Source organism: Oryzias latipes, chromosome 21 (assembly GCF_053564925.1).
Source record: "Oryzias latipes strain Hd-rR chromosome 21, Olatipes_Hd-rR_3.1".
NCBI lineage: Eukaryota > Metazoa > Chordata > Actinopteri > Beloniformes > Adrianichthyidae > Oryzias > Oryzias latipes.
Genome location: NC_136257.1, coordinates 2,379,406 through 2,405,000, shown reverse-complemented (window position 1 = coordinate 2,405,000; position 25,595 = coordinate 2,379,406). Strand labels below are relative to the sequence as shown.

Here is a 25,595-nt window from a genome sequence, read left to right as displayed (position 1 = left end):
ATACTGTCCAAAATGCTATGCTAGCTATGCTAATTTGGCAGAAAGCGACAGCATTGCGATTATTTACAAACTAAATATAATAAATACTCCAAACGAGTCCAAACGTCACTGTGAGGTCATAATGACGACAAGCACAACACACTACACAACTAAACACTTGAAACTGAACACAAAATGGTTTATAATGATTGCCCCCCCCCCCCCAACAAAAACAGTAAAATAGTATAAAGTATTTCTGCTTCATCCTCAGCCAGACCACCCGGAAAACGTGATCTCGTGTTCCCGATCCAGTCTGAACAGGGATCACTTCAAATGTCACCAGAGGTCAAAGGTCAACAATCCTCTGATGATGCATGTGGACTGAAGCTGGGATCATGTGTGTAAATTTTGTGAAAATCTCTGAAAAAAAGATCATGTTTGCACATTTTTGTTTGTACTGTTTGTAAATAGTTTTTAAAATATCCCACCTTATTTTCTTTTATGATCACAATGCTGCTACTGTGACGCACAAATGTGTGGGATCAATAAAGCACTTCTGATTTTCTTTTCCCCTATAGTGTGAGAACGTGAATATCTTTAATTGTCACACTTTGCCACCCAGCCGTAGACCCAATGGGCGTTTCAGAATCATTCACAACTTCCTTTGGAGACCCCCGACCCGTGTGGTTTTTGTTCGTAGCTGGATTTCGGAGCCCCATAAGAGATTTTGGCCCCCTTCCATTTTCGCCCGCAGTGGTCCTCATATTAGGGGCGGGCCTGTAACTACGCCCAAAATTCAGTTTAACCAGCATGTGGGGAGGGTCATACTTTCCCTCAAAGGCGCAGAGAGAAAGAAGAAGAAGAAAGACCATTGCAGTCCAGACGTTGTTGTGTGTCTTTGGGTTGTGTATTTTACACCCTATAACTGTCTGTTTGGGACTTTGTCTTTTAGAACTTTAAACCTTTTGACTTTTTTCAGCTGTTGTCAAAGCAACATGGCTGCCGCCCGCCATAATAGAAACTTTCGAGTAAAACATCAGAAAAAAGGCTAAACAGTGAACCGTGTGGTTCCCCAAACCCCGGACAGACCCCACTCCCCACCCCTTCTATTCAAAGAGCCACTGCAGTGAAAAGGATCTTTGTGGTGTTTCTTGTGGCATTTCTCACACGATGGAGGACATATGTGAGGAAAATTCTGAATTTCTGAATATTTCTTCACTCAAATTGTGGTGAATCAGGAGCAGACAAAAAAATGTCGTCTAAAAAAGCTTGTCGTCATGTACGAACTAGACTCCACAGTCTTCCTGCTTTGCTCCATGCTGATCATCCACCGTCAGACCAACAGATCCATGAACGTCTCTGTGTTCCTGGTCTGAGCTGGAATCTGGATCAGAACTGGACGGAGGGATGGACCTGATAATGCTGCCGTTTTTGTTGAACCACTAATGTTAGGTTGGGGTGTGGGGGGGCTGTAAGCTAGCAGGAGAGAGCGTAGACAAAGGGATGATGGGAAAGGAGTGCAGGCTTACTCTGTGCCAACAGTCCCTCCCATAACTCAGAGGTGAAACTAGGCCCTAAAAAATGACAGGTTTTTGGATCATCACCCTAATGAAAAGACGACTTTTACAAACGATTATGAGATGATCAGAGCGGGACTTTAAAACAATCTTCCTTAAGTAGCTGAGCATGGGACAATGAAAAGAAGACTACATGGGGGGCTGCTGAGCCCCGACGTGAGGACAACAAGCCTTGCAGAAGCGAGGACCTGCATGAAACTACCTGTCGGACGGTCTGACGCTCATCCACCATCATGGTCTTGGAGCTCTCGTCTGACAGATGAACGCGAATCACAAGCTGTGAAGAGGAGGAGAGAGGAAGATTAGCAAGCAAGGTGAAATCATGACAGCAAGACAACGTAACAAAACAGAAAAGTCAACTTGGTCTATCCCAGAATGCTCCACTTCACGAGGGACGGCACCAGACCCTGCTGGACTTTTAAAAGTTTGGTTCTGATCCGCATTGAAGCAGCTTGAAGTTTCTGCCCTGTTTCCAAGAAAAAGGCTTTTCCCAGAATCCTCAGAAACATTTCCGTTTTTCCCAACCGCTCACAACCACAGAGGTCAAGGCGGGGAACCCTCCCATCCCCCCCAGTTTGGATCCTTTTGGGTGTTCTGAAAGGCGCTTTTAAATAAAACTTAGTATTATTATTACTATTTAACGCTGTTAGCCCTTGTGCTGTCTTGTGGGGTCCAGATGACCCCACTCCCAACGTTAACGAGCCTCGGAGGCTCGTTAACGTTGGGAGTGGGGTCATCTGGACCCCACAAGACAGCACAAGGGTTAAACGTCAGGCGACCAAAAATGGACAGAGAAAATGAAAGGTAACCAAAGTAAAAGTACATCTGTACTTTTATTACTCAGGTAACACCACAAACATGTACTCATTCGTTTTACTGCAGTAAAGCTGGGCAGAGCCTCTGATCTACATGAAGTGCAAAACAAAGCTGATCAATACTTTTATGACGAGAGGCAGACGCGTCAATGCCTCGAATGGCGGCGGCCCAAAGCTACCACCAGAAACTTGAGGGCTTTGGTTCCGGAGGAGCGTGGCATCAGCGGATGTTTGGGTTTGTGTGTCGCTGAGCTCGGTCCCAGCATCTCTCAGGCTGTGTGCGTTAAATCTAGGCTGGTAATCCCGCCTCTGGGATGGAGACTTAACTTGCAGTGGTCATTATGCTGAGTACTGTGAGCGTGCGTGCGGGATCCCAGCTGTTCCTGAATGCAGCTTTGAATGTGGAGTAACTCTGAACTGACCTAGAAAACTCAATCCAACATACACATCCAAGACACACATCGACGGGGTAAAACACACACACACACACACAGCAACTGAATGGTGTGTGTGTGTGTGTTCATGTTGGAGACCTACCTTCTTCACTTGGGCCTCCTTGATCTTCTCTAAGGCCACTCGGATGTTCTCTGCTTTCAGTTTTGCAGCCTGTTCCTCCTGTGTGCACACACACACACACACACACACACACCAACACACACACACACACACACAACCACACACACACAACAAAGTCTTTAGTGCAAACACACTCACAAATTGATCAGACTCGTCTGCCCACCTGACTCCTCCAACAGGACCCCATTTTTGGGATGAGCGGACTTCAGAAAAACTACTTTTAAGGGTAAAAACTCCTCGCTCGATTCTGCCCCGCTTTGCCTCAATTCTGCCCCCTGCCTTTCGCTCCAACTGGGTTGTTTTTTTCTCTCCTGCTGCTTAGTTTCTTAAAGGTTCCGGCAAAATCAAAGAGTTAGTCCCAGAAAAGGCTCCCAGAGCCAGAATCAAGGAAAAACATGGTCAGAGTCTGCCAACCGGCCATCTTTTGCCGTTGTCCTTCATCGTCATCCTCATCCTCATCATCCCAGTGTGACTGCATTAAAACAGGGGTGGATTAATGCCCCTGTTGTTCCTCTAAAGGAGGATTACTCTGAGAGGCGAGGCTTCAGCTGGACATCTGCATGTTTCCACCGCTGCAGCCTCTCTGCTCACGTCTGCGCAGACAGCACGGTCATCCATAGGATGGGGGGATGAGGGAAGGAAGGAAGGATGGAGGGAAGAAGCTCTCTCAGTATCCACTGGGATCTGACTCCACTTTATTCAGAAACAGAACCATGTCTCACACCGACCGGGGGCCTAAAAGTCGCCAGCACCTGCCGAAAATTCCCTACTTTACTTAGTACCTCAGAGCTAATAATCCCTGTATGCAGGGTCCTTAATGAATCCTCGCCCATTGCGAGCATTTCTTTTCTTGTTTGGTGAGTAAAAGTTAGGAGGATACTCGCAGTGAATGTTTGCGCTAAATCAGCCGTGTTTAAAACCCTCCTTTTGGGGATTTTCTTGAATGCTTCGCCTCTACTGTACGCACACGAGATATGCAAGCAAGGATCACACAGGGATCACTCCCGGTAAATCACGGCCGTGTAAAGAAGCGGCGGGACATGACGATTCCTACCAGGATCCCGACGGACCTGGAGGGTAAACCCGCTGGACTTCCAACAGAACAGAAAGTCTAAAAGTGTTGATATGGAGACGGCGGTGTGGTTACACACTGATGCTCCCATGCTAGCTTTATGAGCCGTTCTACGTGTCGCCAGTTTGCGACCACGGAGCGATGACGGACAGACCGGACTTTAAGACGAGCCGGAACAAAACAACAACAATAATAAAATAAGGGTTATTTCCTTAATCTAATGACAGACATGAGTCCATTGGCTCGATTTCCTGAAGGTTTGTGCGTCTTGTTCAATCACAGAAACATCTGCACGTGATTTACTAACCAAATTTGGTGTGAAATGGGCAACAAAGACTAGGCAACACACTTTCACATGTGCCTTTGGTGAATTTGCAATTTGGGCATTTCTAGCTGAAAACCTGGAGATTTAAACACAAATAGATCAATGAAGCGTTTGCAGCGTGATTTATCAAATGTGAGGCAGGTTTCCAGATGTCGTTTGACCTTTGACACTTGTTCTAGAGTCACTGCTGTGGGGAGACGACACATTACTGTCCATCATAAGCCCCGGCACAGGGTCATCAGCTGCAATAGCTAGACCCTCTTTACAAAAAACAGCACACAGCTGGTGATGTCAGAGCCTCTTCCAGTGTTATATTTGTTACAGAAGAACAAGGAACATAACACCCATGGCATTGATTTAATACGTGAACTGTAGAACGTCTTCATTTAATACACGGCTACCGTCTGTTATCGGTCTCAGATTGTTCGCACATCCCTGTTGAACAGCACATGCGTTCAGCAGGGTTTGTAATATCAGGAAACGTGGAATAATTCAGTAATCTGTAACTAAATGGGTGGATTACCAACGCAAAAACCAACCATGATTAACTGAGGCGGTGTGGCGATGCCTAATCATCGTTTCACTGCCGTCCTGATCCGTCCCACACAAATCAGTTAGTTCAAAAGGGGCCCAAGTCCACAATTTTTCAAAATAGAGATTTTATATGCTCAATGGTCTTCAAGGGAAAAACTATCTGATCATGTGCAAAAAAGTCCCAAGTCCGTTGTAATGTATTGACTATGCTTGACATTTTAAATGCATCAATGCTAAATCCCTATTCTTGGGCTTCTCTTGCATGAGTTTAGCTTTATCCCATAGATGGGAGCACTAGTTATCCAATATGGCAGCGCCCCTGTTTAATTCAAGAAGGGCCCAAGTCCAGAGACTTTAGTTTGCTAGCCCTCTGAAATGATAAAAGTGAGGTGCTTCATCTTTCAGCATTTGTAAGCAATGAACTGGTGCTAAATCTGGGTAAAGTATTAATCATTTGGTGTAGCCTCCCTTTAAGCTATGCAATGAAAATCATTTCCTGGAAAAACAAACCTCTTGGACTTGGGCCCCTTTTGAACTAACCGATCCAATTGGGTGGAAGAAGCTGGAAGGCGGTGAGTGTGGAGCACCATTATGGGTGGAGTGTGTGATTGAATTCTTTTAGGTTAAAGGTACATGTATAGTAAAGTTCAGTGTGTTCACTCTGAAGATTTTGGGAGTGTTTTAAATCCTTTAACAGTAAAAGGGGGGTCAGAAGCACCAAAATCTAAGGTTGGTTTAATATCTTTTGCCGAGATGTTACAGTTATGGGGGAAAAAAACTATCATTATTAAAATTTCAAGATCTACTTAAAGTGCTTCTCAGAAAAAGACTCCTTTTTAAATTTGCCTCATCCCAGTAAGAATCTTGAGTGGTTAAAATCCTTGCATTTGTTCATTCTTGAACACTGTGTGTGATGTATTTCTGGTTACAACGAAGACCGCTGAGTAACTTCTGGTAGTGGCTGACTGCATACCTCGATTATTGATTTCCATTCCTTTCTTTTTCTATTCTATGTTCATTAGTCGTAGTGTGTTTACATGATGACATCAAAAAGACAATGTTTGCCTTCCAAAAATGAGAGGACAGGAAATCCTGCTGCCCCTGAATGCGCAGCTTCAGCTAAATGCAACTATGCTATGGTGTTCTGGAGAAAGTGAGTCATTCTAGTCGTTGACTTTCGTTTCCATGTTGTTCCCGATGACCTAATCGAGCTGTCGAAACCTGATGGGCGTCGGCGTTTAAGAAGAGGAACCGTCCTCTGAATGGAGCAACTACTCCCTTCCTGCCGTCTTACTGGTGTCCCAGGAACCAACAGCCTGTGATGACAGGGAAGAGCAGACTAGCCATGTCAGATGTATGGACGTCGCCTGTTCTGACCACGACTACGGCTCTACTACTGTGCCGGCTCCCCTGGATTTAGCAACGCTCCAGAAATGGAGACGATGGCTACAGGCAACTAGTTTGCCTTAGGAGAAGTTGGCTTCCTGTCATTCATACATCAAGTTTTATGCAAGGAAAGCTATACATTTATGAGTGCTTATCATACAGAAACAAACGATTTGGTATAAGCATGAGCACAGTCTGCTACGAGTATCTGTCGGCAAAATGAAGCAGGTCGGGCGGATGGTTGCCTGGAGCATTGGGGTGCGTTTCCCTTGGGGGGCCCTGGTTTGTGCCTGGGGTTGTGGTGGTGGGGGGTGTTCAGGACTGAATACTTTTTTGCCCCCTGGTGTCACAGACCTGGCCGGTGGTCCTGCTCATCATTAGTGAGCAGAACCCCTGCACCCGGTTCTCAGGGTGCTTCTGAACATGTTCTCTAAAACTGTACAACAAAGCAGAAGCAGGGTGGTGGTTCCCACATCAACACAAGAGCTGCCATCTTGTTGGTCTTTCAGATCATCAAACGGACAAAAGTCAAAACTTTTTGGAACCAAACAACTCAACAGAGATCTGGTACAGGAAGGTCTCTACCAGGCAGGATCGTCAGTACTGGAAATCTCAACAGAACTACAGGATTATCATTGGAATCAGAATCTTCCTCAGAACCAGAACTTTGACCAGAACAAGTCATTTCTTCTGTTCCTTGAAGTTTACTGGAAACCTTTTTCTCACAAACATTCATCTTTTTTTGCTTTGGCCAGTTTGGTCAAACGTTCAGAGACAAGATAGTTTATCTGCATCCTGCTTTCAGGACGCAAAGAGACGTGAGAGTGGCTGTCGAACGTCCCTGTCACCTATGAAAAAGGAGAGTAATGCCATCCATTCATCCATCCATGCATCCATTCATGCATCCATGCATCCATCCATCCATCCATCCACCCATCCTCCTCTGCTTATCCGGGGCCGGGTCACGAGGGCAGCAGTCTAAGCAGAGATGCCCAGACTTCCCTCGCCCCTGCCACTTCCTCCAGCTCCTCTGGGGGGACCCTGAGGCGTTCCCAGGCCAGCAGAGAGATGTAGTCTCTCCAGCGTGTCCTGGGTCTTCCCTGGGGCCTCCCCCCAGTGGGACATGCCTGGAACACCTCCCCAGGGAGCCGTCCAGGAGGCATCCAGAGTAAATACCTGAACCACCTCAACTGACCCCTCTGGATGTGGAGGAGAAGCAGTTCTATTCTGAGCTCTCCGTGGGTGATCGAGCTCCTCCCCCCATCTAAGGGAGCGCCCAGCCCCCCTACGGAGGAAGCTCATTTCAGCCGCTTGGAGTCGGGACCTGGTTCTTTGGTGACCTTGACCATAGGTGAGTATTGGAACGAAGATCCACCAGTAAATTGAGAGCTTAGCTCAGCTGACAGATGGATGGGTGGGACAACGACCGCATAACTACGGACGCCGCTCCGGTCCACCTGTCCATATCACGCTCCGGTCTTCCCTCACTCGTGAACAAGACCCCAAGATATTTAATTCCTCCAGAGAGTAATGCTATCAAGAAATGTGAGAGGAGTTGAGGTAACTGCATGACCACAGAGGAAGAGCTGCAGCAGCTTCTGTGAAAACTGCTTCCTTCAGGTTCCTCCGGTCTGCCAATAGTTCTTCCTCCATACATGAGCCATTTCAGTATTTCTGTAATGAGGTTAATATATTGGAGGGATTTTGCTGTGTTGTGTACAACCACTGCTCGAAATAAACCAATAAATCCAATCAAATCCATACATGAGCAGACCTGAGCACAGACCAGACCTGGAAAACATCAAACACAGTGGAACTGCAAGCTGGAGGATCATCACAGAACCTCAAATGAACCTCCGGCTCCTTCAGGGAAAGCCAGCCCCCCCAGAGGAACAAACGGATAGTTGCTGAAAAAACAGAGGACCACAGTCGCAAAGAGCTCTCCCCTACTGCAACACACACTGCAGGCGTACTGGGTGATGCATGCAATCATGAATTCTCCATGCAGGGGGGGGGCACATGCAGAGAGAGGGTCACCTTAGTGAGCAGGTGCGGGGGCTTTCCTGCAATGTTTCTCAGAATCAGAGACGTTTCTTTGTCCAGATACGAGTGCTTGAAAGAGAGACAGAGAGAGAGATCCTGTGAGGTCATCAGAGGTGACATGTGGATGTGGTTTTAGCAGACGGCTGTGCGTGAGCGGAGGCGGAAACCTGTGAAGAAAGGGTGGCGTGAGCTGAGGGCAAAGGTCAGAAGGAGGAGGGCAAGAGCTGAAAACAGCTGATCTGAGAGCATGGAGCATTTTCCACCCTCCAACTTTTGTCACTTTTCAGATCTTTGCAATGTCTTCAGGAAAGAAGAGACATCTCACTAACCCTTGTGCTGTCTTGTGGGGTCTAGATGACCCAACCCCCAATGTTAACGGGCCTCAGAGGCACGTTAACATTGGGGGTTGGGTCATCTAGACCCACTAGACAGTGTGCTGAACCTTTTTCCTTTAATAATCTTCACTTGTGTCCATGGATTACATGAAATCCTCTCCACCTTTATCATTGTAGGAAGAACACGTCAATGTGAGGATCGGGTCATCTGGACCCCATTGGATAGGATAGCACAAGGGATAAGGGGAAGGTGCCACATTCTGGTTCAGGTGTAATTGTTGTTTTTCTGTACAAAAACGTTCCTTTAAAGCGTGGAGCTCCAGGCTGCCGCCGATGAGAACAAAGTCCTCCGCTCAAAGTCATGACAGAGTAATAAATAGCAAATACAGCAGTTAGTGAGGCCTGTTATCAGACTGGACACGTTTGGTTCCTTTAAAGTGAACCAGAATAGTCCAGAACACATTTTCAGTCCGATTCCACCCAGGTGGACCCTGGTCCGGGACCAGGAACTGCTCTCGGACCCAACTTTCAAGGGGTCTCATTTTATTTCCAATGGAACTGAGCTCCGGTTCGCTCTGAGGTTCCTCAGTTGTTCCTTAGAACAGAACAACTGGACCAAAACGGCCACCTTGGCCGGGCTTTATATGATGTAGACGGAGAAGGAAGGAAGCAACCGTGACAGTGAGACACACAGTACAGACAAAAGGTTGGACACACCTTCCCATTCAAATGAATTGGTCTGTACTGTAGCCACTAACTGAAATGTGGTGGGATGACTGCAGGCTCATTAGAACAACCTTTAACGTGACAGACGCCGTTTTCAGCGGGGAATTTGTACCTCTGTGTTTGAACGAGGCTGTCCGCCACCGTCGGCTAAAGGGTGGACCGAAGCCCGCGGGCCTCCAAACTCGGCGTGCAGGACGCTGTCCAAGGAGTCCATGGAGGAGGCGGAGTTAACCGAGCCGCCGGACGCCGAACTGATAGAGGAGCACGAGGGATGGATGATGGAACGAACCTGGGAAGAGGAGGAGGAGGAGGAGGAGGGGGAGGAGCTCCATGTAGCATCAAACAAATCTGCCAGACTGTTGAAGTTCAAAATCCAAAGAGTCAAACTGCAGAAAAGCTTCATCTTCAAAACAACCATATAGTTTCTGCGTGAATACTTTACTAATCAATTTAGATTATTAACGGTAGGGCTGCACGATCAGCGGAAAACTCCTGATTTGTGATATTAACGATCAATAGTGCCATAACAATATAACTTGGGAAACATGAAAAACTAGCAAAACAACCGGAAAATGTTATTTTTATATCACTGCAACAGTTTGATTTAAATAACGGGCGCCACAGCCTCAAACAGCAGATAAACTGCGCCGCTAACCTCGCTCTCGCTGACCGTGCCCACTGAGCCGGTGCGCCGGTGCTGTCGCTGGGACGACCCCGCCCGCAGTTTGGTGGTTGAAGAGCGGGAGGAGGTGGAGCTAAGCGAGTGGGAGGAGCTAAGCGAGTGGGAGGAGCTTTCACAGGCGGCTTCATCCATGCTGAGGGATGCCTGAGGAAGACAGCGCCACAGGGGGGGGGGGGGGGGGGTGTTATCTCTGCTCGTGGCTGTTTGGGGAGAGGAGTGGCGGGACGCCGGACCTTCTCTAACTGTGCCGTGATGTCGTCCAGGCTGAAGTTGGACGCCAGCGGTGGCCTCCCCTGGTGTCCGCCGGCCTCCACGGCAGTGCCAGCAGGCGACCCTCTGCTGCCGCTCGCCCCGCTGCTGCCCCATCCACCTACCCCCCCTGGCGGCTGCCTGCCGCTGTGCCCCGCCGGGGGCCTCTGTCTGGCCTGCAGAGACAAAAGCAGAGGCGCAGGTTTGATTCCGCTGTACCATGTTCGTTTGGTAATTTATTAGATGACAAACTGAAGTAGAAATGTCACATCTGAGTTCCTGAAAATATATATCATAAACTTCAGGAAAAACCTTTGAACGTCTTCTATATATTTGATTTTAAAAGTTCATGTGTGAGAACACTGAAAACTGTAAAGTATGTTTAAAATATTAATAGTTTCAGGAAACCTGCCTTATGAGGCTAAATAACCAGAAGAAGCTGAAACTCACTAAAAATCTGCTCAAAATGTCGCTGGAAGACGTCACAGTGAACTGCAGCAAGCACAATTACCCGGAATATCAGCAGCTGCACCTTCAGCCCGTTTTAAAGGCAGGAGTTCTAAGGCCGCCATCAGCCCAAACCAAAGCCCAGACGCTCCAATCACATCATCTCAGCGCCTGAGGTGCTCTGACACTCACCTTGGTGTCAGACAGACCCATCAGGGCCATGCTGCCCCCACTGGGCTTGGGGCCACTGGTGCCCAGTTCCTGTTCGATGGAAGAGAGGTCTGCCATGAGGGCGTCCAGGTCCACCTTCTCCCCTTGATTCAGCGCCTCTGCAGGCAGACAGACAGTCAGAACGGAGGGACGGGCGAGCAGACAGAGAGAGAGAGAGAGAGAGACAAAGAAACAGACAGAAAGAGATAGACAGTCTAACCAGCGATGTTGTAAATTGAAAATCTATAGGAGAAGTTGGCCATATTTGTCTCCTGATGGAGGGGCGCTTTTTGCTGAGGGGGGGGCTCTGGGCGCCCATTGTCGAGGCTCTGGAAAAACAGAAAAGGATTGTGGGATTGTCAGAAAAACTTGAATGCGTCTTTGAATCAACTCAAGGAATTCATGCAGCTAAATGTCTGATTCCTGCAGGAAGATCCGGTCTTTGCTGCAAACCTGTGTCAGTTTGTCCAGCTCCCCCAGCCAGGCCCCGAACATCTTATCCAGGTCCTTGTCCTCTTCCTCACTGTCTTCCTCCTCCTCCTCCCCCTCCTCCTCCCCCCTGACTCCCACCTCCTCATCTGAAAGCTGGTCCATCTGAGAAGAAGAAGAAAAAGGAGAAGAAGACACCAATTATAACCTGGCAGCTCCCTAGAGGTCAAAAATGGAGGATTTAGAGCCAGGTGGGCAAACCACGGACCGGGGGCCACATGTGGCCCATTTAACCATTTCATCTGGCCCCCCAAACTGAAACTAAACACTCCATGAGCTGCTGCTGGTCCAGCCCCTCTGTAACAACTCAGAACCCTTTATGGCCCACGGGTCCAAGAGCCCCCCCCCCTGAATAGAGGGAGTCATGAATACATTTCACAGCTGCAAATGACCACCAGCTAGTGAACCAAGAGTGTAACTCTGACCAGCAGAGCAGAAAGAACAGAGACAACATTGAAGAGACACCAATAACAGCCAAAGGGAGGCGAGTGGGAAGCCCAGCTTTCCATCTTTTTAGGTGTTCCTTCAGCATTCACACCATGTTTTCTGTCCGTCAGTCACAGGCCTGCACACGAACACACCCATGACCTTGACCCCCATAAACTGGACTGACTGACCCTCTGACTATATCATTGCACTTTCCATCACGCCAAGTCACCAACTCAGAGGCCTAAATGTAGAGGGAAGGTTGTGGAATCAAACTAACCAAATGGGACCCAATGGCTCCCGGCTTGACACTCAGCATGAAGGGGCTGCATTGGGGGTCAAACCCTCAAAAGGATGCTGAGTCTGCAGCTCACTTCCAGAGGGACGGGTCAGATGCTGAGAGCAAACTTCCCACACCTGGGTGTGTAGCTGATGGGACTTTAACAGCAATGAACATCTGCTGTGGGGGAGGCTTCAGAATGACACCTCAAATACAAACGGGGCTTCTGGTGGTAAAAGCCCCGCCCCAGACCAACGCCAGGGGCGGAGCTGCAGCCCAGAACTGAGACAGCGACACACAACAGCTGCACATCCAAAGTAAACAGTAATTACTCTGCAGCAGCCGCACTCCTGTTGGCCATCGGCGCCAAAGCCCGTAATCATCCTCCCTTTTTCATTTCTCCGCCTCTGCACTACTTTCTCTGCCTCCACATTCCTCCCTTCTTTCACCGTTTTCCTCATCTGTGGACTCTGACCGCCTCACTTCCAACTTAACTTGTTGATATTAATAGTCAGGACACACAAACCCTCTGGGGGGGTCTAGTATCAGAACCTCACAGTCCTGCACAAATTCTCAGTTTTTGTTTTTCAAAATGTAATGAAAAGCAAGACATTTGAATGTGTCCGCCGTGCTTCACCCTCTGACTCCTACGCCGTTGGTCCTACCTCCACCGACGTCTGACTCAAAAGCCTTTGGCTTGTTTTTTTTATTTGGGTTTTATCTGGACTTCTTCGGGTCCATCTTCAGGTCAGCCTCTAACGGAGGCTGACCTGAAGATGGTCACACGGACAAAAGGAATCAGAATCCTCTGATCAGAGTAAAAATGCGTCATGTAAACACGCCGTTGGGAATACTCCGCCCCCATCAGACTCATTCCGATCAAAATGTCCTTCCGATCGAGGTGGGTGGGTTGTGCCGATCGTGGATCCGATCGCGGTTCACCACTGCTCTGGTTTTGCGTCATGCAAAGACGGTGCGGCGCTCCAGGGGAGGCTTTGGAGCGGGAACAGGACCGGCCGCCTGCTCCTCGGCCGCGAGCAAACCGTGTCTCTGAGCCGGACTCTGCGGGTAGAGGAGGGGGCGTCGTCACGGTGTGACGTTTCAGACCGCTGTCCGCTCTGCAGGAGCTGCTGGACTCAGGAGGTCCGGGTCTCCGAGCAGAGGAGCGGCTCTGGGACGGCGTGTGAGCTTTTGGATGAAGAAATGCCGCACAGTCCTGAGAAACCGTGTAAACAATCACGTGAATTCATGTTTCCAATCGTGTCCAGACAAAAAAGGCAGATGTTTTTCCCACGTAATTACGGTCAGTGAAGGTGCTGATGGCAGAGATGACCACACGGGTTTGAACTGCATCCACGGCTAAATGATGTAGTTGGTACGTGTTAGCCTAATGCTAACCCTTCTTCCACCAACAAAAAAAAAGCACAGATTAAAAACAGGATGAGCGAACAGTCACTTCATAATAATCATAATAACAACCATAAAAGCACGTTGAGAAGATCATCTCACTCTATGGATAAACCTGCTGGACTTAAGGAGGAACCAGAGACTGGAATACCCAACTGAGACACGGGGCGCTTTAGTGTCACACAGTCGTTTCACCGACTGGACGTGACGACCATCAATACAACATAAATACACATTACAGAGCACCCCCCCCCCCCCCCCCCCCCCCCCCCGTGAGAAGAAAACACTCCGTTTAGAAATGAACTTCCTGGAGGCGGAACTGGGAAAAGATGACACTAAAATCACGTTTTTAACATTTATGAATGACTTTTATGCCACTGTATTTTCTTTCAGAAAAGATGTTCAGCTGACTGACTGACAGCCCTCCTAATGGGGGGGTAACAGGGGGCTTTCTCAGTGTTCTGCTGCCGTTCTACAGAAAACAGAAACAACGTATTTGAGATAGAAAACCAAACACGTCACTGACGTGGGAAACGCCAAAACGTAGAGACGGAATGGAAATCAATGAAGAAAAGAAAACACACAAACAGTGCAAAACATTTCACTTCCACGGTTCAGGGCATGGCCACCGTGTAGCTTCTTAGCCGAAAGTCAAGTGATTTTGTTCCCCCTGGCGTGTACCCTGAGGAGCATTTCACAGAGGAGACTCCCAGGAAGTTTTCATCTTTCATCATCTTTTACTTAATCAAGATCCTTTAGTTGTCACATAGTGTGGTGTCAAAGGAACAGACAATGAAAACAACAAGTTTTCATTTACTTGTTAGTAAAGTACTAAGTACATTTACTGGAGTGGTATAAGTGAGTTTACTTCATGGACGAGGGTCCTTCGGGGGCTCCGACGTTTATGGGAGGTGATAAGCTGTCACAGAAAAATAGGATCATCATCATAATGAGTGATAGAGTTGCAGGTCAGTACTGACTCCTCCCCTGAAAACCTTTAAGGCCCCTTGAAGGTAGTAAAGCGCTATAGAACACAGTTTACCATTTACTAGCACTGCTGCATTCTGGTCTGCCGATGACCTGTTAAGCCAAACCAGAGCGGTCCTGATCAGACCAGAAGTCCAGTCCCGTTAGTCTCTCTCACGCAGGACTTGTGTTGCCGCGGCCGAGTTGGACGCACTGCAGAACTGTCAGCATGAGTTACAGCTCCTGAAGGCAACACGAGGCTCGCCGCTCTGCAGCTGGAAGAAGGAAAAGCAGACAGAGGAGCAGGAAAGACGCTCTCTCCTCCTCAGACAAACAAGTCAGGAGGCTCCACCCACTTCCTGCACGAAGACTCCTGAGGTTTACTTTTCAAACTACAGCTCTAAATCGGAGGTTTTTTTCTGTGGCATCACTCAAACGTATGTGATTGGATGAAATGATGAATCTGTCCTATGTAGAGATGGAAACACTAGCGGAGCGTTTGTACAGTTATCACTTCCAGCTCCACTTCCCTCTGATCACAGCCGTCCACCAGAATGCCTCTTTTTTCTGTGCTTTAAAGCTGCTTTTCTTTTCCCTCTCAGTTCTTCAACATCCCGATGCACCAAACTAAACTGGGTCAGCAGTCGACGATTGCGTTTCAGTTCAGTGAATGTCGCACACGGATGTAGCCCACATCTCTCTCCATTCACACAGTGACGCTGGCTCCACTGCCGAACAGCGGCCTCGACCTGGAACCAGGAGCCACGTGGGCTTCAGTGCCTTGCTCAAAGACACTTCCAACACATTAGAGCAGGGGGGTCACACTCATTTTCACTGAGGGCCACATCAGCATCGTGTCTGTCCTCAAAGGGCCAGATAGAACTTATACATGTAACTAAATGTAATGAAACATAACTACTCCTTAATGTGAAATAACTCATTATTTATTTATTATAACTTTTTAAAGTGACAATTCCAGCTGCATAATTGTTTGCTTGTTACTTTAGCATAAATCCTTTTACATTTGATTCTGTCAGGTTAGGTTATATGGACAGTGTTTAAGTCCTGATGTATAGTTGCCCAATCAGATAGTTTAAGTCCATTTCCCCCTAGATATGAATAAATACACAACAATTTTTATTTTAAGAAATGAAAAACAATAAAATGACATGGAAGGCCACATTTGGCCCCCGGGCCTCGAGATTGACACATGTGGATTAGAGGGAGGGCAGGCCGCGAACAGAACCTGCGGTCGTCCGATCTGACGCTGACCACTCTACCCCTGTGCCGCGGCCGCCCTAATTAAGATTGATGGTTTCCTTGTCCAGTGCATTAAAATGATGCGGGTTTTGAACCAGCGCTTCAAACCAACGGACTTGAATGCATTTGTGAAAAGGAGGATCCGTTCCATAAAATGGCCCGGATTGGCGAAGGTTTGAAACCGAGACGTTTTCAGGCTGTGATCTATAGGATCAGCTTAATGCGAATGAAAAACCAGATTATACATTTGAAAAAAATGTGAATTTTAAACTTGAACGTACACATTATAAAGTGGAAGGAATTATTAAAAATGCTAAAATAATAATATATATATATATTAATATAGGTGTAGAGTTATCATTAACCCCCCCCCCCAGTAGAAGAGAATGCTAAGTTAAGGTTTTTTGATGTTTCACATCCATGAAAGGTTTTGATGCAGAATCTGCATCACTCTTTGATTACGCTGTCAGTCAACCTTAAATGTGGCAAAATACAACCACAGAAACTCATAGTGAACGTACAATTACCTAAAAATATCTGAGGTTTATTTACTCCCATGTATTACTCAGCAGCTGGTGAGGAGCTGACATCGTTCAGTCATCCATTAAAAGCAGAAAAGTTCATGAGTCCCTTCTTCCTCATCATGAGAGTCAATATCCATCTCAGCTTTGTCAGAGTGAGTATCCACTCCCCCAGCTCTAAACACCTCCAGGAAAGACTCCCTAAAAACTGTTCTGTTGGACAACCTGGGCTTGAGGAGTCAAACTTTCCCTCAGACAATGTTCCACTTCTGCCTGTGCCGAGTCCAAAGGGTTTCTGCCAGAAACAACAGCAGGAACCAATGAAACCTTTTCTGCAGTGAAGGTCCGTCGGTGCTAAAACTCTTTGCTCTAAAGTCCCCGGAACGACACCAAGCCAGTTTCTGCAGATCTGGTTTACACAAACTCTGGGTTTGAGCGGGACAATACAAGAATCAGGACTTGGTCCAGGTTGGAACCCCAGCTCGGAGCTGTCTATGTGCTGGATGGGGGCATTTCCAGACCCTTTAGAACGGGGGGTGTCGCACCTGATCGCTCAGGGGGGGCGAAATCCAAAACACGCTGAAGATCACGGGCCGAACAGGATCAACTTTTATTGAACACAATTAAAGGAAACTTTTAAAACCTCACTTTTTTATACAAAAATATGAATAAAAATAGACTGAAAATATTATTCTGGAATAAATTAACTTAAACGCTGAAATGTGTTTTCTCTCTATAAAAATATATCCTCTAAGAGCCGTTTTATTCACTGTACATTTTTTTCTGGATTAGCCTTCGTTATTCTGTTTTTTGTTTTTAATTCATCTCTGTTTCGTTTCATTTACCTAGGAGCAAATGTCAGAGCCTACAATATCTAAGTAACAAAGTAATGAGGGTTTCTGCAGGGCAGTCATTGTAATTAATTAACTAAATTTGAACTGTCATTCATTATGTTACTCCTTTACTGACGATTACATTACGGTAACTCATTACTTTGTAATCCGTTACCCCCAAAACTGTCTACTGCCTCCTATGGACGTGGAGGAGCAGCGGTTCTACTCTAAGCTCTCTCCGGGGGACCGAGCTTCCGGGTGGCTCTAAGGGAGCGTCCAGCCCCCCTACGGAGGAAGATCATTTGGGCCGTTTGTATTCTGGACCCAGAGGTCATGACCATCTGTATTGGAACGAAGATCGACCAGTAGGAGCTTTGCTTCCTGGCTCAGCCCCCCCCCCTCACTACAACGGACCGGTACAGCAAACACATTCCAAGCCTGCTGGAGGTTCTGGCTCGATGAACCCAACAGGACAACATCATCTGTGAAGAGCAGAGAGGAACCAGATCCAGGTGCATCCAGGTCCAGCCCCTGGCTCCACCTAGACATTCTGTCCATAAATATTATGAACAGAACCGGGGATCACGGGCAGCCCTGCCGAAGTCCAACACGCACAGAAAGCAGGTCCGACCAGAACAAACATTTTCTTTTTAACCGGACAGATTTTTTTCTTCCACTCATCATTTTCATTTACTCCTTTGTTTGATGAGTGTTTTACTAAAGAAATTCAGGCTCTTTGCTTGAAGCACACCTGTATCTGAACAGGTGCTCGGATCAGCAGGAGCTACAGCACAGCAGTCATTCTTCAGCACCGATATGGGCCCATGCTTTTGGGCTCCTCCGCCTGTGGCATCGCTGACAAGAAGAACCGCCTCAGTCTGGATTCCTAGCAGAAATACAGAGCGGGAACTTGGCCGACATCATGTTGCTCTGACTAAAAACACTGCAGTGTTAAATGTGAAAATCAAAACAAGTGAAGATTTTCCAGAGCAGAGGTTTGTGTGGTAATCCAGCTCCCTCAGAGCGAGTCCACATCTGTGTGGAATTTAAGAAAGGCCGTCCTGCTGCTGCCGTGGAAAACTTTCCCTGAGATGCAGAAGAAGGTCCTCAGGAGGCCCCTGACCGAAGGGAGAGCCGGGACCTTTCCGGATGTTCAGTCACAGCGTGATTCACTGAAGTCGAAACACAGAAACTCATTCTCTACATCACCTGGAGCACGCAAAGGTTTGTGACGGATCTGGGAAGTCACAGACGCAGCCCGCTTTATGCCTTCAAACATGCGTTTTGTTTCTCAAATGTACTGCTCAAAGGGAACGTCTGTGATGACATGGACTCAAAAATCCTCTTTTCAGGGCTCTGCGTCCCTGAGGAGCCAGACCAGCAGAGTTCCAGAGGTGGAACAAAGTCCTCCTGCAGCATCTCTGCTGTCCTCACTCCACCTCTGATCCCAGAGCAGGAATAGAAAAGCCTTTATCGTCATTGTGACACGCTACACGCACCACGGAGGTCCAGGGAGGACGTCTGGATCTTCTGTTGATCCCTGCACTTCATGCTAGCATCTACCACGCCGTTCCTTCTCAGCTGAAACAACTTCAGTCCAAGACCACAAACGAGACCCACCAGCTACCAGAGAGACACGGACGGTCCACACGTCTCTGCGGCACAGCTCAGCCACGGACTCGAACGTGCGTCCGGTTGTTCCTATGGGCCTGCAGTAAACGTCAGAGCTGTGACCCACTTTCACACTCGCGCTTACTTCCCCTCATGACTGGGTTTAGTCACACGACTTCATGGCCGTCGGCCTCAAAGCAGCACTGACCCCCCACCCCCCACCACCACCAACATCTGACAAATCTACATCAGAAACTAAAGGCGGCAGACGTCCCTCCATCTCCAACCAGGTACTTTGCTTCTCCGAGGGATCCAGGTAGTCAGCAGTGATTATCACGACTGGAACCAAACTCCCAGTTGGTCACGATCTGTTCCTAAATATTCAAATATGAATGTAAAGCATTTTCTGTGAAATACTAGACTACACAACAGACCCACAAAGGTGGACCATTAAAACGAGATATGTTCATCTGCACACAAAACAGGGATTTTCCTAACAAATCAATTCAAGCTCACATTGCAATGATGAGTACGGTACACCCCAGTCATGGTCTTAGGAGAAAAGCCAAACTTAAGACTACCAATTCCAATGAACAGGTAGTCAAACAAAGGTGAGTCTACTGATTCATTCAAGAGGCGTCCAGCTCACAGGTGACCATAGAAGGGCATTCCTTAACAAAGACAAGCCCCTCCCATTTTAATGCTGTCAGCAATGGCTCCCCATGGAAGAGAAATGTCACCAAACCTGAGAAAGGAAATCCGTCTTTGCTCAAAAAGTTGAGGGCTACAGGAAGTTCTGCAAAGCTTTACATCTGACTAAAGCTAAAGTAATCCAGAGATTCAAGAAAGACGGAAGTACAACCGTCTGACAGAGACGTCCAGGTCGTCCACGGAAGCTAACATCTGGACAGGAGCGTCTTCTGATGAGAAGGGTGGAAGAAAATCAGCGTGCAGGTTCACTGCAGTTAGCTAAAGCAGTAGAACGCCAAAATGGAGTGACGGTTTCCCGTGACGCCATCTACACTGCAGAGGAACGCCGTGCGTGGTTATGGTCCATGAAGGAAGCCTTTCCTAAAGCCCATGCACTAAAAAAAACACCCCCAGGATCCGCTAGGGTCCATGCAGAAAAAGAGGAAGATACTGAGACAAAAATCACCGTTTTCGAAACGGGACGGCGCCACAAACATCCATCCAAACACCACAAATGAACGAATGGACGGTTTGGTCCATTAGCCGTCTGCCATCGTCATCATAGGAGGCTACTGATCCGGTGATGTCATCCTGCATGCTGTGGTGCAGGAGGACCTGGTCCGTCCCACGGTTCCAGGTGTAGCCCGGCCCGCATCAGCAGAAGAACCAACGGCCTTCAAGGAGAACCAGCTCCTCTTTGGACATGCAAAATAGTTCAGGATGAAGGGGGCGGGGGGTTTCAGGCATTCACCAGGTTCATGTCGGTCTTTTGGGGGGGGGGGTCTAGCATTCACCAGGTTCATGTCGGTCTTCAGAACCAGCAGAGGAATCCACTCCTGCTCTGTTGAGCTGAGCGTTTCTGTGTCTGAGGAGCTGCTGGGTCTAAAACCGAGCCGGACTGTGAGCCTTCAGCAGACGGTGGTGCCGATCAGAGCCGGGACTCACAGAACCGCGTCCGGACCGGGACCGGTTCCCTCCTTCCGCTCACATGTCAGGGAGAACCGGAGAGAGGTTCACGTGAGCCTCTGAGGTCACCTCCACCATCAGGAACGGGATGACGTCATACTGTGCACGCACTGAGCGCTCCAGCCCGCACTGATTGGCCGGGACGCTTCGTCTCGGTTTTGTGCAGCTGGAGGGGAACACGCCCATGAATGCGCGTGCGCGTCAGGCCGACTGCTCACCACGCCTAGCCGGGGGGGGGGTCTGTGGGAGTCTGTCAGCGGCGAACCTGCGCCTGCGGCTCGGGGCCTGCTCCGCGATGGCCGGCCCGACGCACGCGTGTGCGCGCAACCGTGAACAGTAACCAGCATTTCGCCGTGAGCCCCCAACCCCCCAACCACACGCACGCGACGCTTGTGACACGGGATTAACGGGTTTCAGAGCGACAGCTGGTAATGAGGATACCCCCCACCCCCCACACACATACACCCAGCAAACACGGTGGGGGTGGGGGTGCAGAGCCACGGATGCGTACGGAGGGGTGGGGGGGCACTCACCGTGCGGAACCGGGAGAACTCCGCCGAGATCCCGCTTGAGGCTCCGCCGGGCTCCCGACGCCTCAGCCCCGCCCTGATCGTCGCCCTTGTCCCGGATAAATCCCAGGATCTGCTGCTCTCCAGGCGGCCGGTCTGAATCCCAACGCCGCTGCTGGAGTGGGACGAGAGGGGGGCCACATCCGGTCCAGACTGTCACAATAAGAGCAGGGCTGCTGCTGGAGGAGAAAGGTTTAGTAAAACAGAAAATGATTTTTAAAAATCTATGGACGGTTACCGGTGGGTGGTTTGAGACCCCCCCACCACCACCACCACCACCTCTGTCCGTCACTTTGACAAGTCTCCCTTCCTTTAGTGTGAAATCAGAATAGATCTTCAGGGTTTGTCTGTTGCTGTTGAAATCAACCCCTCCCACACTTTCGTAAAAAAATAATACTGTTCTCTCATTGTTGATAATTTGTTATATTTCAGGGCTGAGCCACAGCAGGTGCTTTCTCACAAAAAACAAAGGTTGTCTGCGACAACAATAGACAAATATTATTTGGTAGCATAGCTGTCCAGACTAAATACTCTCAACCTGAAATCCTGAGCTGATGCTTTTCTCAGAAACCCCCCACCCCCCACTTTAGACTGAAGCAAAAAGAAACACTGAAGACGTTTAGAAAAAGCCCAGCTGCGGTCAAAAGCGCGACGTGCTTCAACCTGCCTTCTTTTATTGTGAAGGTTGCAGCGCTGCGTTTCCGGTATTCCTGCCTCCCGCTTGACGCTCCGCGATGCTCCACCGGATCCCCAAAAAGCTCGGGAGCGCGAATCGATGCCGTGCGCGTTCCCGCGGCGTTTCTTGCTTCCTGTTCGGCCCAACCCAAAAGCGGAGGAAGCGAGCAGAGCATCGTCAGACATTTGGAAACATGAACTCATCCCGTGTCTGCATGTCAAGGAATTAAATTATATTTAACATTTCTAAAGATTGATATATTAGCATTTTCAGTTTATATAATAATGATAATCAGCGCGCCAGTATTTTTATTATTATTTCTTTTTATTTAGTTTTTAGTTTTTAACAAATTTTCTAAAAGACAACAATAACAGATTACAAGAAAAATTCGTGGAAGAAGGAAAGAGAACAAAAAAACGTTTAGCTGTTTTTTGCAGACGCATTAATAATGATTGACCAGACATTGAAAAATGTCTCCTTCAAAACAAGTTTGATGTTTTTCACATAATGCTCACAACGCAAACGAACACAAAACACCTAAAGTACAGTGAATACATGAGATATTTACAGAGGCTGGTCATTCAAAACATCCTATAATTGCTCCATATTTATTGAAATTATATATATATACATATATATATATATATATATATATATATATATATATATATATATATATATATATACATATATATACACATATATATATATATATATATATATATATATATATATATATATATATATATATATATATATATATATATATCTGATAACTGAACTGGCAGTGCGTATCTGTCCTACCAATGGCTAGAAAGGGCTGGCCTACAGGACAGTACTGAGGCACTCATCCTGGCAGCTCAGGAACAAGCCCTGAGCACCAGAGCGATAGAGGCTCAGATCTACCACACCAGACAAGACCCAAGGTGTAGGCTGTGCAAAGAGGCACCTGAAACAATCCAGCACATAACTGCAGGATGTAAGATGCTGGCAGGGAAAGCATACATGGAGCGCCACAATCAAGTGGCTGGAATAATATACAGGAACATGTGTGCAGAATATGGACTTGAAATCCCAAGGTCAAAATGGGAAACACCTCCGAAGGTGGTAGAGAATGAGAGGGCAAAGATCCTGTGGGACTTCCAGATCCAGACTGATAGGATGGTAATGGCAAACCAACCAGACATTGTAGTGGTGGATAAAGAACAGAGGAAAGCCGTTGTGGTGGATGTGGCAGTGCCAAGCGATGGGAACATCAGGAAGAAGGAACATGAGAAACTGGAGAAATACCAGGGACTCAGAGAAGAACTGGAGAAAGCCTGGAAAGTGAAGGTGACAGTGGTACCTGTGGTAATTGGAGCACTCGGGGCAGTAACCCCCAGGCTGGAGGAGTGGCTACAACAGATACCTGGAAAGACCTCAGACCTCTCAGTCCAGAAAAGAACAGGAACAGCTAAGATACTGTGCAGGACCCTCAAGCTCCCAGGCCTCTGGTAGAGGACCAGAGCTTGGAGGAGAAACCACCCGCGGAGGGTGAGAGGGGCGGTTTATATATATATATACATCTTCCATAGCAAATCACACATGTTTTACCTCAAGACAGAAAAAAGGAAGTTATTTTGTTTCTCGTAGGCTGGAATTAGTCGTTTTCACGGATGTCAAATTTTCATGATTTGTCATTTCTTATTGTGTCTCTGATCAGCGGGAAAAAGGTCATTTTCCAACAGAAAGCTTCATGCCAATGGATTTTCATGATGAGGGTTCTCCTCATCTTGGTGAGGGGTCTCCCCATCCTGGTGAGGGGTATCCCCATCCTGGTGAGGGGTCTCCCCATCCTGATGAGGGGTCTCCTCATCCTGATGAGGGTTCTCCCCATCCTGGACATCCATTGCTGCAGTTTTTCTTTGAACCTTGGACACTTCCTCTGGAGCCTGACATCACACAGACATTCAGTTAAAATACAGAGAGGCCAATGAGTGTTTGATCATCCTGTGCTTTTGCAAATCGTCCCAATAAAAAATGGGCTGTAACAATTAATCAATCAATGGATCAATTTTAGACATGTTGTTATTTGATTTGAATCGACCCCAACCTTCTAAAAATGGTTTCAAAATTAAACTTATCTGCGTGAAGATCATCTGCTGGACTATGTAAATATGTAGTTGTAGAGTTAGATAAGTTAATTCTCTCTAAGAGTTCTGGTACACCGCCTGTCCTTCCTGGGGGAGGAGCCGTCCTTCATGTGGACACCCCTGAGGTTTCTGCTTTTTTATTCTGGAATCTGTAAAAAAAATTTTTTAGGAGTTTTTCCTTATTGAGAAGGAGGGTTTAAGGCAGGGGTGTCAAACATACGGCCCCGCTCAGATGGTTTAATCCGGCCCACTCATGAAGAGTAAGAATTATAAGGATGTTTTTAAAAAAAAAAGGGAAATTAGAAGTACGTTTCTAGTCCATTCCTGTGGCAAGTTAGGATTTTTCAAAAGAAATAACCTATATGTTCAACTCCGCCACTAGGGGGAGTAAAGGAAAAGGAAAACAGGTGAAACAGCAAATATTTGGAGCTAAAGCTAAACCTAACAGCTCTGTGACTGGATAAGATGCATTTTGGTTCCCCGTGAGCCTCACCGCTGTTACATTGCCATGAGAATGATCAGTAGTGACACTTTAATTTTGCCTTAAAACAGCATAATCACAATTAAAAGAGCACTGGGAACACATTAAACGAGGATTGCAGTGAGACCTTATGAGGTTAAAGGCAGCTATATTCACATTCCTGTGCAGCAATGGACCTTTTCTGCTAAAGGGACACACAGACACTATGAACATGGATGCTCTAAATCAGGGACAGGCAACTGTACCACTAGAGGGCCACATCCGACTGCACACTTCCAGAAACCACGCCCCCTTATGCCCCAGGCTGTTCCTACAAATTCTGTCCATGAATATTTTGAACAGAACCGGTGATAAAGAGCAGTCCTGCTGGAGTTCAACATGCACCCGGAACGGGTCCGACTTACTGCTGGATAAACGAACCAAGCTCCTGCTCTGGTCATGCAGAGACCGGACAGCTTCCTGGACCCGTACACCCCAGAGCAGCCTCTACAGCACACCATGGAGGACGCAGATGAACGCCTTCTCCAAATTCACAAAACACATGGACTGGGTAAGCGAACGCCCACAAACCCTCCAGCACCCTAAAGACGGTGTAGAGCTGGTCCACCGTCCCACTACCAGGATGGAAACTAGACCGTTGCTCATGAAGCTGTGGTTCATCGGTCAAACTCACTGCTCCAGTACCCTGGCATAGACTTTCCTGGGAGGAACTTTATGTTAACCACCATCTTAACGTGGTGGTGGTGGTGGTGGTGGGGGGGTTTGAGAGCCTGAGTGATACCAGGAGCTAAGCTGTCTGGGGGCTTTTGCCCCTGCTAGGGTCCCCCGTGGCAGACGGGTCCTGAGTGAGGAGCCAGACAAAGAGCGGTTCAAAACCCCTTTAGAAGATGCAAAAACAAAGATTCTGTAACCTCTTAGTATCACTGGGGGGCCACTCTGGAGCCAGGCTTGGGGTTGGGGCTCCTCCCACTGGCCCTGCTTGGATCACTCTTCCATGTACCCACCACCTGTAGGCAGTCAAAGGCGGGAGCCTCGGCGGCCCAAACCCCAGTCATGGAACTGGGCTTTTGGGACATGGAAGGTCACCTCTCTGGGGGGAAGGGTCGTGCAAAAGGTGAGAGGTACCGGCTAAATATAGTTGGGCTCGCCTCCACACACAGAACGGGCTCTGAAACTCAGTCCCTCCAGGAGGGTCGGACATTTTACCATTCTGGAGTTGCACACGGCTCACAATTAGTCCGTAAACAAAGGTGGGTTTTCTTGCAAGATATTTTAGTTTTGTGTGTTTCTTTGTTTTTTTTTTTGTAAAGAAGAATAAAAAGTACAAAACAG

At 47.7% G+C, this 25,595-nt stretch overlaps 1 protein-coding gene across 2 annotated transcripts in view; it reads right to left on the bottom strand.

The window, feature by feature from the left end:
- Positions 1–21,118, bottom strand: part of LOC101161763 (ras-associated and pleckstrin homology domains-containing protein 1) — a 48,549-nt gene extending 27,431 nt beyond the window's left edge. The window contains exons 1-10 of one of the 2 annotated variants that reach the window (XM_078939076.1): positions 20,939–21,118; positions 11,410–11,550; positions 11,177–11,285; positions 10,939–11,075; positions 10,284–10,475; positions 10,024–10,194; positions 9,481–9,657; positions 8,302–8,376; positions 2,909–2,986; positions 1,759–1,833 (exon numbers count right to left, since the gene is read on the bottom strand). In XM_078939076.1, the coding sequence (XP_078795202.1) occupies positions 1,759–1,833; positions 2,909–2,986; positions 8,302–8,376; positions 9,481–9,657; positions 10,024–10,194; positions 10,284–10,475; positions 10,939–11,075; positions 11,177–11,285; positions 11,410–11,550 (1,155 nt within the window). In that variant the 5' untranslated portion in view covers positions 20,939–21,118. Of the gene's footprint in view, positions 1–1,758; positions 1,834–2,908; positions 2,987–8,301; positions 8,377–9,480; positions 9,658–10,023; positions 10,195–10,283; positions 10,476–10,938; positions 11,076–11,176; positions 11,286–11,409; positions 11,551–20,938 lie in introns of those variants that run through there. The other variant, XM_078939075.1, reaches the window with a different exon arrangement.
- Between the last annotated feature and the right edge of the window lie 4,477 nt (positions 21,119–25,595).